At 37.1% G+C, this 17,040-nt stretch overlaps 1 protein-coding gene across 2 annotated transcripts in view; it reads left to right on the top strand.

Annotated features, from left to right (window-relative positions):
- LOC128985494 (T-complex protein 1 subunit epsilon-like) overlaps window positions 1–15,342 on the top strand; it is a 172,771-nt gene extending 157,429 nt beyond the window's left edge. The window contains exons 1-3 of one of the 2 annotated variants that reach the window (XM_054405039.1): window positions 10,877–10,949; window positions 11,954–12,123; window positions 13,876–15,342. In XM_054405039.1, coding sequence (XP_054261014.1) covers window positions 10,934–10,949; window positions 11,954–12,123; window positions 13,876–15,303 — 1,614 coding nt within the window. In that variant the 5' untranslated portion in view covers window positions 10,877–10,933 and the 3' untranslated portion in view covers window positions 15,304–15,342. Of the gene's footprint in view, window positions 1–10,876; window positions 10,950–11,953; window positions 12,124–13,875 lie in introns of those variants that run through there. The other variant, XM_054405038.1, reaches the window with a different exon arrangement.
- Window positions 15,343–17,040: the final 1,698 nt, after the last annotated feature.

The following is a 17,040-nucleotide window of genomic DNA, read 5'->3' as shown; positions in this document are numbered from 1 at the left end:
TGGTGAGTTAACTAATGGACAGTTAAGATCTTCTCTCAGAGATGTTATGTCCGATCTCCTGGACTCTAAATTGTCTAATTTGGCCACAAAATCTGACTTGGTTAACCTCTCACAAAAAGTGTCACATTTGGAAGAAGAAAACGTTTCACAAAATGAACAGATAAGGGACCTTAAGCGACAAAATAAAGTCATTATGGATAAACTTTTAGATTTAGAAAGTCGATCAAGAAGGAACAATCTGATATTCAAGGGACTGAAGTGGGGTGAAAGAACAACGGACTTTAAGTATATAGTAGGCAAATTCTGTGGTGATACGTTCGGTCACAGTCAAGTATGTATTAACAGGGCCCACCCACTAGGAAACCTAAAAGATACAATAATCGCTCACTTGCCTTATGACTCTGACATTGACTATATTATGACTCGGGTGAAACAATTGAAAAACACGGGTTATTCAGTTTTCCGCGATTTCCCAAAGGAGGTGCGAGTAAAGCGTAAAGCTTTAGTGTCAGTGCGAAATGAGGTCGAGAGGGTAGCGGGGACCCGGCGGATGCCCTTGGTATATGATCACCTAACCATAGACAAGTGTAGGTTCACGTGGGAGGAGGGTAGGCTAATGGCAGGGAGGCAGGACGGAGTCGCAAAGCTGAATTCCATGTTTCGCCACGACTTCTCGGAGTTCATAAATCGCCTAGCAAATCCCCCTTTGGACATGGAGGGTGCAGCCGAGGACCAGGGGTCGACCACGAGCTGGCGCGAGACTCCAAGGGATGCTGCGACAGCGACCAGCGACGGCAGCCATCAGGGACCAGGGACAGCGAGCTACTCTCAGGCAGTGCGAGGTTGAGGGGTCTACGCCAATCCAGCCACAGAAGTACGTCGAACGGACTCAACAAGTACTTTAAGTAAGATAGGTAGTTTAAAATTAGTGGCCTACAATGTATGCGGGTTAAAGTCCAAGGTGAATGATTTAAGTTTTATAGAGTTCATTAATTTGTATGATATTGTTTTTATTTTAGAATCATTTATTTCTGAGGTTGATGCTCCATATATAGACCAAAAGTTAAAAAATTTCAAAAAGAATTTTAGTTTTGCTAAACGTAGCTCAAGCCATGGAAGATACATGGGAGGATTAATAATTTTGATTAATTTAAGTTCTCCGTTTTGTGACAAAATTAATTTTATTGAATACGATAACTATGTGTTAGTGCAAATAAGGAATACAGTTAGTAATAGATCAATAGTGTTAATGCCAGTATATATTAATTATAATTCATGGGATGATAACTTTCAGGCTTTATCAAACTTTTTGACAAACAATAATTTTCAAGATTTTATTTTGATCGGTGATGTTAATGGCCGTGTAGGTATAGAACAAACTTTACCAGAATATTGTTTTAACCAAGTGGAATCATTGTTATTTAGACGAACCCGAAACTCCAAAGATTTAATTGTTAACAATAAAGGAAAGAGAATTTTAGATCTGTGTGAAAATTTAGGGTTAGTTATACTGAACGGTAGGTCAGAGGGTGATTATGGCGGGGAATATACTTTTATAGGTGTAATGGGATGCTCTGTTATTGATATAGCCGCGGTCTCATTATCTTGTCTAGATATCATACAGGGGTTTAAAGTTGTTGAACACACGGGCTCTGACCACCTGCCAATTGAAGTATCCTTATCGATAGATAACGACATTTGTGTGAGGAGAAGAGATGAAAACATTTTACCTTTACTCCCAAAATTAAAATGGACTCGACGTGATAATATTTTATATCAGGAAAAGGTTATTCAGAATATTGCTAGGTTTCATATATCGTTGGACGACCAAAATAATGTAGATCAAATTGTACATATTATAAAGGAGTCAGCCCATTCAAAGCAAAGTGCGACTAGTAGTAGCTGTTCTTTAAAACAACAACACAAACAAAAATGGTTTGATTACGAATGTTTAGCGTTGAGAAAGCGGAAATTTAAGAGGTTAAACACATTTCGTAGGACAAACTCGACAGCTGACAAATCTGAGTACATTCAAGCATGTAAGATGTTTAAATTTGTATGTAAAAATAAACAAAAAATGCACTTGGATAACACGATTGCCAGTTTAAATCACAGGACTGACGCGAAAACATTTTGGTCGGCTTTAAACAGTTTTAAATACGGGAGTGATAGGTTCGTGGGTAACATTGCACCACAGGATTGGATCAACCATTTTAGTAAATTATTAAACCCGCCACGATTATCAGCTGGGATCTGTTATGCGGAACCAATGATAACAAACGATGTTTTGGACAGAGATTTTAGTATGTTAGAGTTAAAATCAGTTCTCGCGAGATTAAAAGATAATAAAGCGCCGGGCCACGATAGGGTGCCCTACGAGTTTTATAAAAATGCTCCAGATTCACTGCTCACTAGATTATTGGGTATTTATAATAACATGTTTAACAAGTTTTCTCAACTATATCTTCTTTAGATGACTGCCTCCGGATTCAGAGAGATCTGACTAGTCTTGATCGTTGGTGTGAGGACAACAGGATGAATTTGAATATCAAGAAGTGCCAGGTCATTACTTTTCATCGCTGTAAAGTCCCTATGAACTACAATTATTCAGTTCGCAACATAAATATTGACCGAGTGCAGCAAGTTAAGGACCTCGGCATCATCTTGACGCCCTCATTGAACTATCAAGCTCATGTATTGGATTTATGCTGTAGAGCAAACAGAACGCTCGGTTTCATCTTCCGTTTCTCAAAGCAGCTCAGCGGTTCAGAAGCTCTAAAGTCCCTTTACTGTGCCTTGGTGAGGCAAACTCTCGAATATGGTTCACCAATATGGAGTCCTCATCAAAAGTTATTAATAAATGAGCTGGAGAAAATTCAACGAAGATTTGTTCGAATGGTGGGCTTCAAGATGGGATTCCCATACCTTCAGGTGCCCATTGACACTATATCCCTGGCACTTGGTCTTCAGTCGCTGGAGGAACGTAGACTCATTGCTGACACGGTCCTGCTGCACAAGATTATCAACGGAAGAGTCAACTGTCCTGACATGCTCCGCCAAATCAATTTCAAGACTCCTTCCAACACAAGGTCGACTGATCTGTTTATCAAGCAACAGCACCGCACTAGCTACTCAGCAAACAGCACGATGGTTCGAGTCCAGGGAGCTGGCAACAAAGTGACAAGGCATGTCGACTTTTTTCAAGACAGCGTAAATATACTGAAAAAGAAGATCATCAGTCTCAGTCAGTCCTAATTAAAAATTGTTTTTTGTTGTTCAAACTGTTACTCTTGTCTGTTAAAAATTTCACTTAAACATTTCTATTAGTCAATCTATATATTTATCTTTATCATTTGTTATTGTTGATGGTAGGTTTGTTGTTATTGTTTCATATTTTTTATTTATTGTTGTTGTTTGAAATTATTATTTATTTGTATACCTTTGTTATTTTGTCAGTTTTTGTTTTGTTTGGCTAGGTTTGGCATTGTTACTGTTGTTTGTTATTAGATCATTATATATTGTTCATTTTATTTCTAATATTAAGCACAAAAATTGTTATTATCAATTTAAGTCATCCTGAGTCTATTGTTTTGTTTGTATGCTGTATAATGGAGATGTCCGTTGAAATAAATAAATAAATAAATAAATAAGTGCAGGGTAGTGGAAAGTTTTAAAAAATCAATTATATTCCCGCTGCACAAAAAGGGAGATGTAAATTCTGTTGAGAATTATAGAGGACTTTCCTTTATTGACTGTGGTGGTAAAATATTTACGAGTTTGCTGAATTCTAGACTAAATGTGTGGTTAACTCAGAATAATATATTGACAGAGTTTCAAGGGGGGTTCAGACGTGGATATTCTACCATTGATAATATATTTAGTTTATCATGTATGATTAATTTAAGTTGTGCGATTAAAAAAGGCAAGTTATTTTGTTTTTTTGTAGATTTTTCAGCAGCCTTCGACACTATAGACAGAAAGGCCTTAATTTATAAATTATTTAGTATAGGAGTCTCAACCAAATTTGTCAAGCTTCTTGAAAATCTTTACGATAAAACCAATGTTTCTGTATGGTGTAAAAACGGCATTACAAGTAGTTTTGAGTCCAAGATGGGTTTAAAACAGGGTTGTAATCTTAGCCCTACTTTATTCTCAATATTTATAAATGATTTGCCAGAATTTTTAGAGGGCGGATGTTTATTTGGAGGTCAGAAAATAAATATCCTAATGTATGCGGATGACATAGTTTTAATAGCTCCCACGGCTGTTGTACTGCAACAAATGATTGGAAAACTTGAAATTTATTGCAATTTATGGAACCTTCAAGTTAATACTAATAAATCCAAAATTATGGTTTTTCGCAAAGGAGGTAGATTGGCAAAAAGTAATAAATGGTTCTATAAAGGCAAAAAGGTCGAGATTGTTAACTCTTACAAATATCTAGGGGTATTGTTCACGCCAATGCTAAGTTGGGAACAACATTTTAAGATGAAGTCCTCAGCTGCAAAATTAGCCATTAACGCCGCCTGGAACAAATTAATAAACAATGACAGGGTGCATCTGTCCTCAAAATTTGTGTGTTTTAACGCTGTGGTAAGATCAATATTATGTTATGGAGGCCAGGTATGGGGATACTTAGAGAGCGAAAAGATAGAATCTGTACAAAAGTTATTTATTAGGAAACTGTTTCAGTTGCCTAATAACACGCCAAATTACTCACTGTACTTGGAAACGGGTCTAGATAAATTACACATTTATTCTCTCTCAATGAATCTTAATTATATAATAAATATATTGGGGCTACCACCTGAACGTTTACCAAGATTATTAGCAGCTGAAGTGTTAAGAAAAAATGTAGATTGGTGTCGAGCGTGTAGAGCATTAGGAATCAAATATGGCGTGCAAATAGACCTGAATATACATACGATGGAGGTGGCGGGGAGTGGTAGGTTAAAGTCTCAATTAGTTAGTGTCGTAAATGCAGCAAGAGATAGCTGGAGAGCTGAGTGTCTAGGCAGAGCGCGTACTTCAGCTTATCATTCTCAATACCTCGTCGTTGACTTTGACCTTGGCAACAATAGCTTCTTGGAAACTGGTTTAGACAACCGAACCATTTCTTGGATAATAAAATGTAGAGGAGAACTTATAGATCTCAACTATAAACCGTGGATTGTCGACAAAAACCACACATGTTCCTTGTGTAATTTAAACGAGAATGAATCTGCTTTACACTTTGTGGCTAGTTGCCCGGTGTTCAATGACTTGCGACTCTTGTATTTTGGTAAACAAAAAATACAATATGAGGAGTTTGTGGATTATTTGAATGGGAAGGATTGGCGGGGCCTTGGAAGTTTTTTTAAAAATTGCATGGAAACGTAGATGGGAGTTAGTTAGGGAATTTAATTTTTAAAATTTTGTATACAATATGTTTAGAGTATACATATATGTGTATGTATGCATACATGTGTATGTGTATATATGTATGTATATGTGTTGCATTAAGAAGTGTTATTTTATTTTGTTTGAGTGCTTAGTATGTTGATTATGTGGAACAATTTTATTTCATTAATATTGAATGGACATTATGAGGACATTATGCCAACCCAGCAGACGGTCGTATGACCATTGTTGTATGTGCATGAATCAATTTATCGTACCCATTTCATGTAGCCTACTGTACATAATATGTATTAATAAAGCACTTTTCTATTCTATTCTATTCTATTAAGTTTACGCTCTCACCTCCTTACCATCCTGTCTCGAATGGGGCTGCAGAAAGATTTGTACAGGAAGTCAAGAAGAACCTTAAAAGACAGGTTATGGCTAGTGGTTCTGAGACCATTTCTTTACAACATAAATTGGATAATTTCCTCTTTGCATTTCGCAACACACCCAGTACTGTCACTGGTGTTACCCCTGCGGAATTGTTCCTTCAATGGAAACAGAGAACTAAGTTGACAATGCTTAAACCCTGTTTATTGTCAGCCATTGATAAGAAGAGGGAGGCGCAGAAGGAAGCAGCCGATAACCATCGGGGAAGTTTCAGATCCTTTGTGGAGGGAGAAAGGGTGCTTGTGAAGTCAGTACGGCAGGAGATCATTTCTTGGATTCCTGGGAGAATTTTGCAGCGGAAAAGTCCGTCTACTTATGTGGTGAGCGTCCTGGGAGGTAAAATACGTTTCTGCCACGCTGATCATTTGAGATCTAGTAAGTTGACTGAGGAAGAGGAAGTTACAGTCAATAGGCCGGTAGTGCAATCTCCGATCAAATCCCCTGAGCACAAGTCTACTGTGGGAATACAAACTCCGCCAGAGCGATCACCTCGTGTCATGGAAACTCGGAATACATCACCAAGACAACAACGGAGTGTAGGCCTACCAAAATCTCCAGCTACGCACACTACAGACGAGCATCCCGAAGTGCAGCCCAGCCAGCAGTGCAGCCCGCCATCACTTCGGAGATCTCAAAGGACTGTGCAAAAGCCGAAGCGGCGCGACCTTTAAGTTAAAAGGCCGAGTTAGAGAGAGAAGATTTTATGTTTATTTTATTTGAAGAAGAAAAGTTTATTTAGTATTACTGAAGTATTTTGTGAAGCTTATAAACAAACAAAAAAAATTGTAAAAGAAGAAAAAAAAATGTTGATTTGGCTTAGCCTAGAAGAAAAAGGTTAGGCCGTTAGAGAAGAGTTTTATTTTAAGTTTGGGCGAGTGTAATATATAAGGCTATATTACATTGCCAGAAGATTATTGAGTTCGTGTGTGTGGTTGGCTGCACTGCTGAGTGACGTCACCGACTAGGAACGATGGCACGAAGCGGAGTGGAACGGCAGTCGGAGTTAACATGCTAATTAGTAAGTTGTCCCTAGTATCGGGTTCTTTTAATCTTACTAAGTATCAGTAATACAGTTATTACATTAATCAATATAAGTATATGGAGAATATACCACGTGGAGTATGAAAAATACTACTGTCGCGCCGCGACTGTCGCGGTGCATAAACGTGTCCATTTGATCCAATAGAACTTGAACCGCGCGCGACACATTTTTTGAAGCTGCGATTCTAAAACCTGTCGCGGGTATTTAGAGTCGCTCCGCGGCAGTTTGTCGCTGTCGCGGTGCATAAATGCTCCCATTTAACTCAATAGAACTTGAGTCGCGCCGCGACACGCGACACGCGACTGTCGCGGTGCATAAAACCAACTACATCTCTCATGTTTCTTCCCTGGTAGAGGCCTACGACTGTTTCAAATTGGTGAGTGATCTCAATCCTATTACTGCTAAGGATATCGCTCGACTTACTGATACTGATCCTGTTTTGACAAAGGTCAGAGATTTCATTTGGCATGGATGGCGTGATAGTCAAGATTCTGAGCTGGTTGCTTATTTTCGAAGAAGGGATGAGTTGTCCGTAGAGAACCAGTGTGTTTTATGGGGTAGTCGAGTAGTGGTGCCAGAGAATCTGAGGAGTGCCGTTATCCAATTGCTGCATGATCAGCATCCCGGAATAAATAGGATGAAAATGTTAGCCCGAAGCTTTGTTTGGTGGCCGGGGATTGATAAAACCATTGAAGAGACTGTTCTCTCATGTCATGTGTGTCAGTGTACAAGGAATGCTGTGGCTAAGGTGCCATTATGTCAGTGGCCTAGAGCTTCAAGTAGGTGGCAGCGCATCCACGTGGATTATGCGGAAGACCCACTAACAAGACAACAAATGCTCATAGTTGTTGATAGTTTTAGCAAATGGCTAGAAGTGTTTATCATGAAATCTACTACATCGTTTAAAACCATTGAAAAACTGCGTACGCTGTTTGCGTCTTTTGGCCTACCGGAAGAATTGGTCAGTGATAATGGTCCCAATTTTGCTAGTGGGGAATTCAGAGAATTTCTGAGCAACAACGGTATTAAGTTAGTGATACGTGACCGCTTTCAGCATGCGCTGCAACTAACCTCCAGCGGTCAAGTATCACTAAAGCTACCATATCTCAGTTAATACTCATCCAATCTTTATAATTAAGTTGTCAATCGATTTGTTATAAAATTTCCTTAATAAAGTTATCTATAAAGTTTTTTGTAAAATCGACGGTTTTCGAGTTATTTAAGAAACAAAACTTAAAATGGCCGCCGTTTTGATTTATGAATTAGAAAATTCGTCATAATTGTTCGGTAGCTTTGTATAGTTGTTATAAATGTTTGTGCAAAGTTTCAATTTCGTATGTTTAACCATTCTTTAGAAAAAAATTAATAACTTAAAAAAACAAAATGGCGGCTGTGTGAGTAACTAAGGACTTCCGGACAATTTAAATATGATATTTAGATATGTTTCTTACCCAGGAGCAATGCCCTAAAATATTGGTAGAGAGTTCTGGGACACCCTAACATAATATTATACTATTTCTGATGTGTTGGCACTTGGTACATTTGGTACCCTGGTGCTAGATTACTGAGAATACCCTATTATTTTTGGAACATGTTCTGAACTGTTAGAACATGTTGAAATAACGCTGATCTTATCTTCTTGTTGAAAGAAGGCCTAAACATCCTTGCATCGATGTATAATAGTCCCGTCCTTGTCAAGCAAGCAAAAGATGGAAAGAATAATAGTAACATTTCATTTATCATTGAAAGGCTAAGGAACATTCCTCAATATGGTTGCAACGCATTTCCCCCTTCTTATATTTGTTTATGATCGATGTGGTTGTTCAATATACTGTATTGTGTTTTACATATTCATCTTTTACTACGAGCAATGTGTGGGTTTTTTTAGGGACAGGTCTTGAAGCAAAGTGTGTTTCTTAAAATATACTTATCATACATTTTACTAACAAAATATAGCTTTAGTATCAAGCATTATTTTCTAATCTATGCAACATATAATTTTTCTTTCATCAATACCAACCTAACAAATTTTAAAGATTTTACAGTATTATTTAAATGTATAAAACTTTTGTACCAATTAACAATTCAGTTTGGTTTTATAAATTTAATAATTCCAAGACTCAAGAGTTCCCTAAAGTAATCTAGAGTTAATTGGGTAGTTAATTATACAAAACAATTAGGATCTCGCCCCGACCCACCTTGCTCGTAAAACTGATGCTAACGCTTTGACCCTATCTTAACTTTTATACTAATTAGCCTTTTGGCTAATTGATTTTGGAAATTGGTCGTTTGCTATTCTGGTATCATCTATCGCCTCTGCGTGTATAAGTTATGGTAGTCACCTTAAAAATTGTAGGTTATTGGGCCGATTATAAGAATCGTATCTTATTGGGCCTGGTGACATAGTTTTAAGACTTAACATGCATTTTCTACCAGGACAACTTGTGTTCAGTTGATAACTCAGAAGTTAAAAGAAATACGAATAATTTTTTATATTTAAAAGTTGCTTGGAATCCCAATATGTTTAAAATGATATGAAATTTTACATACGTTTGGCTATTTGAAGTTTATAAGTTTTGGCTATGTAATATCTTTCAAAAATATATTTTTATTGACGTTTTTGTCGTATTATTGTCATGTCGCATATAAAAAGCTGAGCTCATAAGGAATATAAAAAAAAATCAGAATAGAGATAGAAAATGGTTTTGTCAAAAATACAGAGTTTTAAAATAGTGCCAAAGTTTCACATAAAGAGTCACCATTTTTAAACGAATAAAAAGGGTCAAAAATATATTCCACCAAAATGTTTGTATTAGGAAAAGTTTTGAAATTATGCATATTATGACATGTGTTTGTGTTTGACAACTGTGAGATTCGAACTAGTGAAACTTTAGTTTTAGTACATCCTTTATTGAAAAAAATGTGATTACATTATTCCTTGGGATTGTTTTGACAGGAAATAGGTTTGAGTTCATCATTGTAAGATCAACAGTATGTCTAAAATCAATTCTTGGTACCTTACGAAATTCGCCCTGCAAAGAAGAATAGAAGGGTTCGTACTGTTTTTTTTTCAAATGAGTGAATTTTGTTTTACTCGTACATTCAACACTAACCTTACAATTTCATAAAACAGATAAACCTTAAAAACCTAAGGTACCTTAACACTAATACCGAAACCCCGGTCTGACAGACCCACGGGAATTTTCACAAACGCATGTTGGCAGCACTGTTTACTTGGGGGATTTCATTGCCCCAATACCTTCCCCCATTTTCATCCCCTTCCTGTTGATATATATTGTTTGTTCATTTTGTGTACATGGGTGCCCATACCTTGAAAGTTGTCTACATAGGCCTATTCATAAAATGCCCGTCTCAGAATCCCAGCGTTTTGGTTGGTATGTTTCTAAGCGGAAAGCGGGGTCCCATTATTTTCAAATGGGGTCTCACAGACCGGGGGTTTCGGTTAGCGTCAGCCTGGGTAGGGTTTCGGTATTAGGTTAAGCAATAGAAAAACTAGGTTAGGATTAACCATAATGAGCCTTTCTAGAGAATATATAACTTGTGCGTAATTTTTACTGTTTTATAAAAAATTATAAAACTACTAATAAATAAATATTGAATCTTAATATTTAACTTAAACATTAAAATATCCGAAAATTTAACGATTTATTTTATCCGTTTCCTCATCATAACATCCAATCATCAACATTTATTAATGATTAATTTGATCAATTTAATCTCAGGAATAAAAAACAGTAATTTTCAACTTTATTTGTTGGACGACCAAGCTTTCTTCCGACGTGTATATTATACAAAACATAACTTGAACAGTTTTAACGAAAGTTAAACTACTCTAACGTGTATCAAGACTTTAGAGAGAAGAATAAGAAAATGGTTTCATAATCAATGAACTTGATTTCTTTCTGATGATATTTTCTACTATACAACAGATGATTTTATATTCATCATTTTACAGATATGAACGTTTTGTTTACATTTATCCATTAGTAAACATTGGAATTGTTACATTGTGTTCTAAACTATACGTGTTTGCTTACGATGGAAGCCAAAACTGGTAAGTTCACCTTAAATGTATATTAAGCTCGTTATATAACCTTGAACAATATTGGTAAATATGCATTTTAGGGTTTGCACGCGAATTTTGAAATTTTTGTAGCAAATTATGGGCACTAAAGCCAATATCTTCGTTAAATTTCATCTTCTGTTAAAATTGTATCAAATTGTTGGAGCCCTTTTCAACCCTTGGTTTGGAGATGGAAACTAATTTTAGAACAATTTACAAACAAAATGTTCTGCCTAAATTCGTTCTACAGAATTATGTAGACCCAACACGTGGCATTTTGTTACCCTCAAAACTATACAATGATTATTTGTCTTTAATTAACGAAAATCTTACAGTATATCTTTTGTGAACAATAAATTACGAGTGAGACAACCGTATCTTTGTTAGCCCTTGGACTAGTCACTACAAAAAAACTGTTGCAATGCTAAAAGATCCATTAGTTATAGGCAAATGGTTTTTCTTCAAGCCAGATGACACCCTTTTTACTTACACATATGAAGGACCTACTTTGTGGACAATAAATAGGCAAAGCTTTGAGGATGAGTAAAGATTTGTCGTCTTTCATGTCCATCCAGGGCTTTCTCCGCATAGACTAGTCACTACAAAAAAACTGTTGCAATGCTAAAAGATCCATTAGTTATAGGCAAATGGTTTTTCTTCAAGCCAGATGACACCCTTTTTACTTACACATATGAAGGACCTACTTTGTGGACAATAAATAGGCAAAGCTTTGAGGATGAGTAAAGATTTGTCGTCTTTCATGTCCATCCAGGGCTTTCTCCGCATAGAGAAAGGATGGGTGACAATACGACTCTTAGATTTTCCGAAGTTTTTGATCCGGTAGGTAGCAAGACTCACCATTCTAGACATAAATTCGTCCAAAAAGAGCTCCAGCCAGGTTCCTCGTTGACGTTTAGTAGATGTTAGCCCTAGACTCGTATTCAGTTCTTGTCTTCTGTATCCAACGTAGAAGACCCTCATGGCTTATTTTCCAGGATGTTTCTGTTTTGACGAGTATGGGAGGCCGTTTCTCATCCTGCAGGATGAGGATAAGCAGGATAGACTTACAGGAATGGAGGCGATTAAGTCCCATATCCTGGCAGCGAGGAGTGTAGCTGACAAACTCAGGACCTCTCTAGGACCTAAAGGAATGGACAAGATTTTGGTGGGTTTAACAGTTCATTTACGTAAAATGTATCATTTTAAACTTGTTTTAAGGTATATTAAGAAGTTTAAAATGAAGTAAAGTGTTGGGAGTCCTTTTTATCTAGGAACTGTACTGGTCACACATCAGCATCAAAGGACAGTCTTTGGAATCTTTGGCTATTGATAAAACTAGTCATCTCTATGTTTAAGTTGCCGCCGGACTTAGTTGAAGTGAGTCACCAACAGATTGTGCTGATGAAAATTTATGATTTCTGTCTAACATGCAAAGTAGAGTTGTCAATTTGAGTTTTTAACCATTTCAAAGCGATAGGACGACAGCATCTTTTGTCACGTCAGCTATATCAATAACGAAAATACTGGTGAGGTAAAAAAATATTTTTTTAAACTAGCTTTAATTTGTGACTGGGTCTCTAAATATATGACCCAGGGTCTAAGTAGTAGGACCTGGACACGAACCCAAGGAATCGCTGCCTTGTTTTCGCAGTCCTTTGTGCTATCGACTAAGCCATAGACTACCCTTCATAACTTATTATTTTGCTTAATTTGATTTCCAACTCTCTTAGGCAAATAATGATTTATAAATAATAGCCGATATGGAGAATGCATTTCTTTATTAAAACTCTTTGTACAATAAATTTAACAAATTTTTTTTTGTAAATGAAACATTGCAGTTGTAATAATTTGGAGAACTAGGCATTTCTAAATTAACTGTTTGGATTTGGCCCACCGGGCTGAAGCGGGCAGTTTTCCAAACTCAGCGGAATTCGTGCATCGAAAATTAACGACTTGGGACTTCCCACAACGAGTTTCGCATTCCAGCTTATATTACTATTGAGAAGGCTGGATGGATTGGTCATTTACTGTTTATCACCCGTTCACAACTATGACAAATATCATAGATCAAATTGTAGAGTTATTTTCTAAAATAGAGCCACTAAGTGAAACTCGGTTTGGATAACTTGCTCACGGCTTTTGAAAGCACGAACAAGAGTAGTTTTTTTTCTGAAATCTGATGTAGCCTACGTTTTATTCTTTTCTCTTTTTCAAAGAATAGTTTGAGCAAACTTTTTATTATATTCTATTTTATAATTTATTTTGAGGTGATTTATATACCCGGTAGTCCTTTATTATGAGTAATGTCCATGAAATATTTAAGGGGAATATTTGCTACACGAAAATTTATCTCTTAAGCTTTCCTCACGTTTTCCACATGCAATAGGAGACAAATTTTAGATTTTCTCAGCTAGTATTTCCCAAATGGTCAGATAAAAGGAACTACCACGAAAGCAAACCTGTAGACTAAATGAAGTTTTATTTTCCTGATTTGGTTTCCACCAAAATATTTCCTAAAAGATTTCACATTTATTCCCAACCCAATCATGTTTACTGAGTACTTAATTTGCTGCTACAGGGAAAGTCATTAGAAGGACCTTAAAACTCGTTCATACGGGTCTGAAATGGAGCACAGTACATGTCATACATGGCGTACCCCGAAAAGAAATTATTTTGACAACTGGACAGTGTGTGCAGACATCTCCATTTCAGACCCTTATTAGCTCTATAGTTCAGCTAGTGGTATATTCTTATTTTCTTACCTAAGGAAATGCTACCTTAGGTAATTTGTGTTTTTATTTTCTCCTTGTACGAACCTCCACTGACCCCTCTGCTTGCTTCTAACTTCTTTCTAAGACTTCCTATCTTTTTCTTAAGCCTTCTTACCTTTTCGTAAGCCTTCTTCTTACCTTTCTAGGTAACCCCGGAAGGAGAGAGTGTTGTCACCAACGACGGAGCTACAATTCTGGAACTTATGGACCCAGAGAATGAGGTGGCCAAGTTGATGGTGTCTCTAGCCAAAGCTCAGGACCGTGAGGTAGGGGACGGCACCACGGGGGTCGTCGTTCTTGCTGGGGCTCTACTTCAGGAGGCGGCGTACCTTCTGGACAAAGGTGTTCATCCCACGAGGATATCTGAAGGCTACCAGATAGCAGCGCGTGCTGCGTTGGCTCACTTAGACCAAATTTCCTTCAGAGTCTCTGTCAGTGGAGAGGACACTGTTTGGCTGTTGAGGGCCGCCAAAACAGCCTTGAGTTCCAAAATAGCCAGCAGATCTCGAGACCACCTTGCCGAAATAGTCGTTGCCGCCTTTAAATCAACCTGTGACCTATGGGTTTTGAATCCCGTTTTGAACGTAAACTCCATCGTATTAACAGGGAATGCTGGAGGAGTCGTTGAAGACAGTGGACTGATAAGGGGGGTTGTCATTAAAGGAAGATCAGATATAAAAGAAACTTTGATGGATTTAAAGGTTGCAGTTTTTCCGGGTTCGGCCTTGCAGCTTCCTAAAGTGCACACGAGACATCACGTAAGTGTTGATGACATGACGAGTTACAACGATTTGAAAGACTTTGTCAAAGACTGGTGGGCTAAACAGGTTGTGGAGGTTGTGAATAAATCTGGGACCCAGTTCCTTTTGTGCTCTAACAAAATGGAGGAAACCCTGTATAGTTTGCTGTTGCAAAACGGAATCCACGTCGTTGAAAATGTGGCAGATATTGAAATGGTCGCTGCGTTGGTTGGTGCCCACGTGGTCTCGAAAGCTGAAGAATTAAGTTGTGAAAAGCTGGGTAAAATTGACCAAGTCAGAGTTTTGGAGTCAAGAGACAATGTAAAGTCTTTTGCTCTCGAGCAAAACGGGAGGTCAAAAATCGTCACTATTGAAGTTTGTGGGACAAACCAACCGATTGTGGAGGAGGTCAAAAGGAGTCTTCAAGATGCGATTTGCGTCGTGCGAAACCTCATCAAAGATTCCGCTGTAGTCTGTGGTGGCGGTGCCGCTGAAATATCCTGCTCCGTCGCTCTTCAACAGCAAAGTCTCTCCTTCTCGACTCTAGAACAGTTGATCTTCCAAGCCTTCGCAGAGGCTCTGGACTCTATTCCGTACGCTCTCGCTGAGAATGCGGGTCTCTACCCTCTAGAAGTCATCTCTGAGTTGAAGGTTTGTCACAAGCCGACTCTAGGCGTTGACTGCATGTCTACCGGAGACAACGACATGCTCACCCAGGGAGTTGTGGAAGGTCTGCAGTCCAAGAAACATCAGATAGTCATGGCCACTCAGTTGGCTGCTGTAGTGCTGAAGATAGATGACATTCGAGGACCCAAGGACCAAATCAAGAAGTAATGTTTGTTTTAATTAATTTTTCAGTGTTTTTGCACAACGTTTTTCAACTTTATATTTGGTTTCCTTTTATGATAAAGATTTTATCTACTATACATTTATTTGAGTTCAAGTATATTATTATTTCCTAATAAGCCTTCATATTGTGTTTGGCCGTCCACATAAATTGTCTGTATATTAAGCTTATACATTAAACAAAGGTTAATTTGGCACAGTACATGAATGAACTTTACTGATACATTTATGCGGTTTCACCGGGACTCGAACCCCGATCGCTGCATAGGTTCCACAGTTTGTCGTGATACCTATCAACTCATTACTGAAGGTCACATTACGTTACCTTTGAGGATTGTAAATAGTGTCCAAACTATTGTAACAAATACAAATATGCAGTGGGTCTTAGATATTACAGTCAATATTTGGCTATTATTTCTACGTCAAACGTAAATTAGAACTAATGTTTTCTCAATGCCCCCAGTTATTCGAAAAGCTGCATTTTTCCACAATACGTTAATCTCCGAAATGATTTGTAAAGCGTTAAACAAATTAGGATACAAAATTACTATTCAAAATATTTCCCAAACGTAAGCCTAATATAAGCTTAATCACAGACAATTATGTAGCTTTGTGAACAAAACTAGGGGACCGTGAGAAAATTGTGCACTTAAACAGAGCTCAAAGATGTTTCTGAACCAAAACGTATAATGGAATACTAAAAAAAAAATATGTTTCACCAAGACAGTATTTAGGCGAATACAACTACTTATTTACTATAATTTAAATTTGTTTATTTTACATCTACGCCATAAAGAGTGTTTACCTACCTCGATCAGGTGAAAATGTTTCTTGAAAGTAGCCTATTTAATTAAATCTCGAGATTTAATAATTATTTTTATATGAAAATAATCCATTTTCATAAACTGTTTCGTATCTTGTTTGCGATCTGCCTGTAGATAAATAATCAACTGAAAGATCAGCTGTTAAAATACAATTACAATCAAAACCTGTTATGAAGCAAGTTAGTCAGCAGCGCTGGATCTTGAGAACCAAATAAAATACTATGGGGAAGACCCAAAGGAAATTACCTGTCTAGTTAATATTCGTTCCTTCGCTGGATCTTAAGCTCTCAAATGACACGTCAGTTGTAAAAATCTGTTTTATATGACATGATTGTTGAAAAAGCTTGAAAACCCCTTATCGTATTAATTATGTATACATATTCTCTAATTTGAAATTAATTCAAAAGAATAACTACAGCCCGTTTACATTGAAACTTTGCTGTCCATTGGGGTTAACTTCTTCTTCTAGATTTATTAAGCCGTTCGGTTGTTTTACAATTGGCCAAGCCACTAAAACTAAACTAAAAATAACTAAAACAGAGATACATCTCCTCTTGACTCAAACAAAAAGTCCAAAGAGCACACACACCATGCAGAATAAGTCATTTTCCCCCTCTAAAAAACCACAAAAATTCATAACGATTACATTATGAACACCTGCAAAATTTTAGGCGGTTGTTCACTAACAAATTTAATTGTTTCCAATGAGTAAAAAACAGATTAATAAAGAACATAGAAGTAAGTTTATTTTTTTTATTTTAGATATAAGGTTTCTGATTTAATGGCATGATTGATAAACATTTAAACAGAAATTCCGTGCATGAACATTGAAAACTTAAATTATTCTGTATAGATTTCAGGTAGTTGCTATTAAGTCACTTGTTTGTACAGATTCTTATAT

Source organism: Macrosteles quadrilineatus, unplaced genomic scaffold, assembly GCF_028750875.1.
Source record: "Macrosteles quadrilineatus isolate MER2022 unplaced genomic scaffold, UCM_ALF_1.0 Scaffold_2__2_contigs__length_208266976, whole genome shotgun sequence".
Taxonomy (NCBI): domain Eukaryota; kingdom Metazoa; phylum Arthropoda; class Insecta; order Hemiptera; family Cicadellidae; genus Macrosteles; species Macrosteles quadrilineatus.
This window is presented reverse-complemented; position numbering and strand designations above follow the sequence as displayed.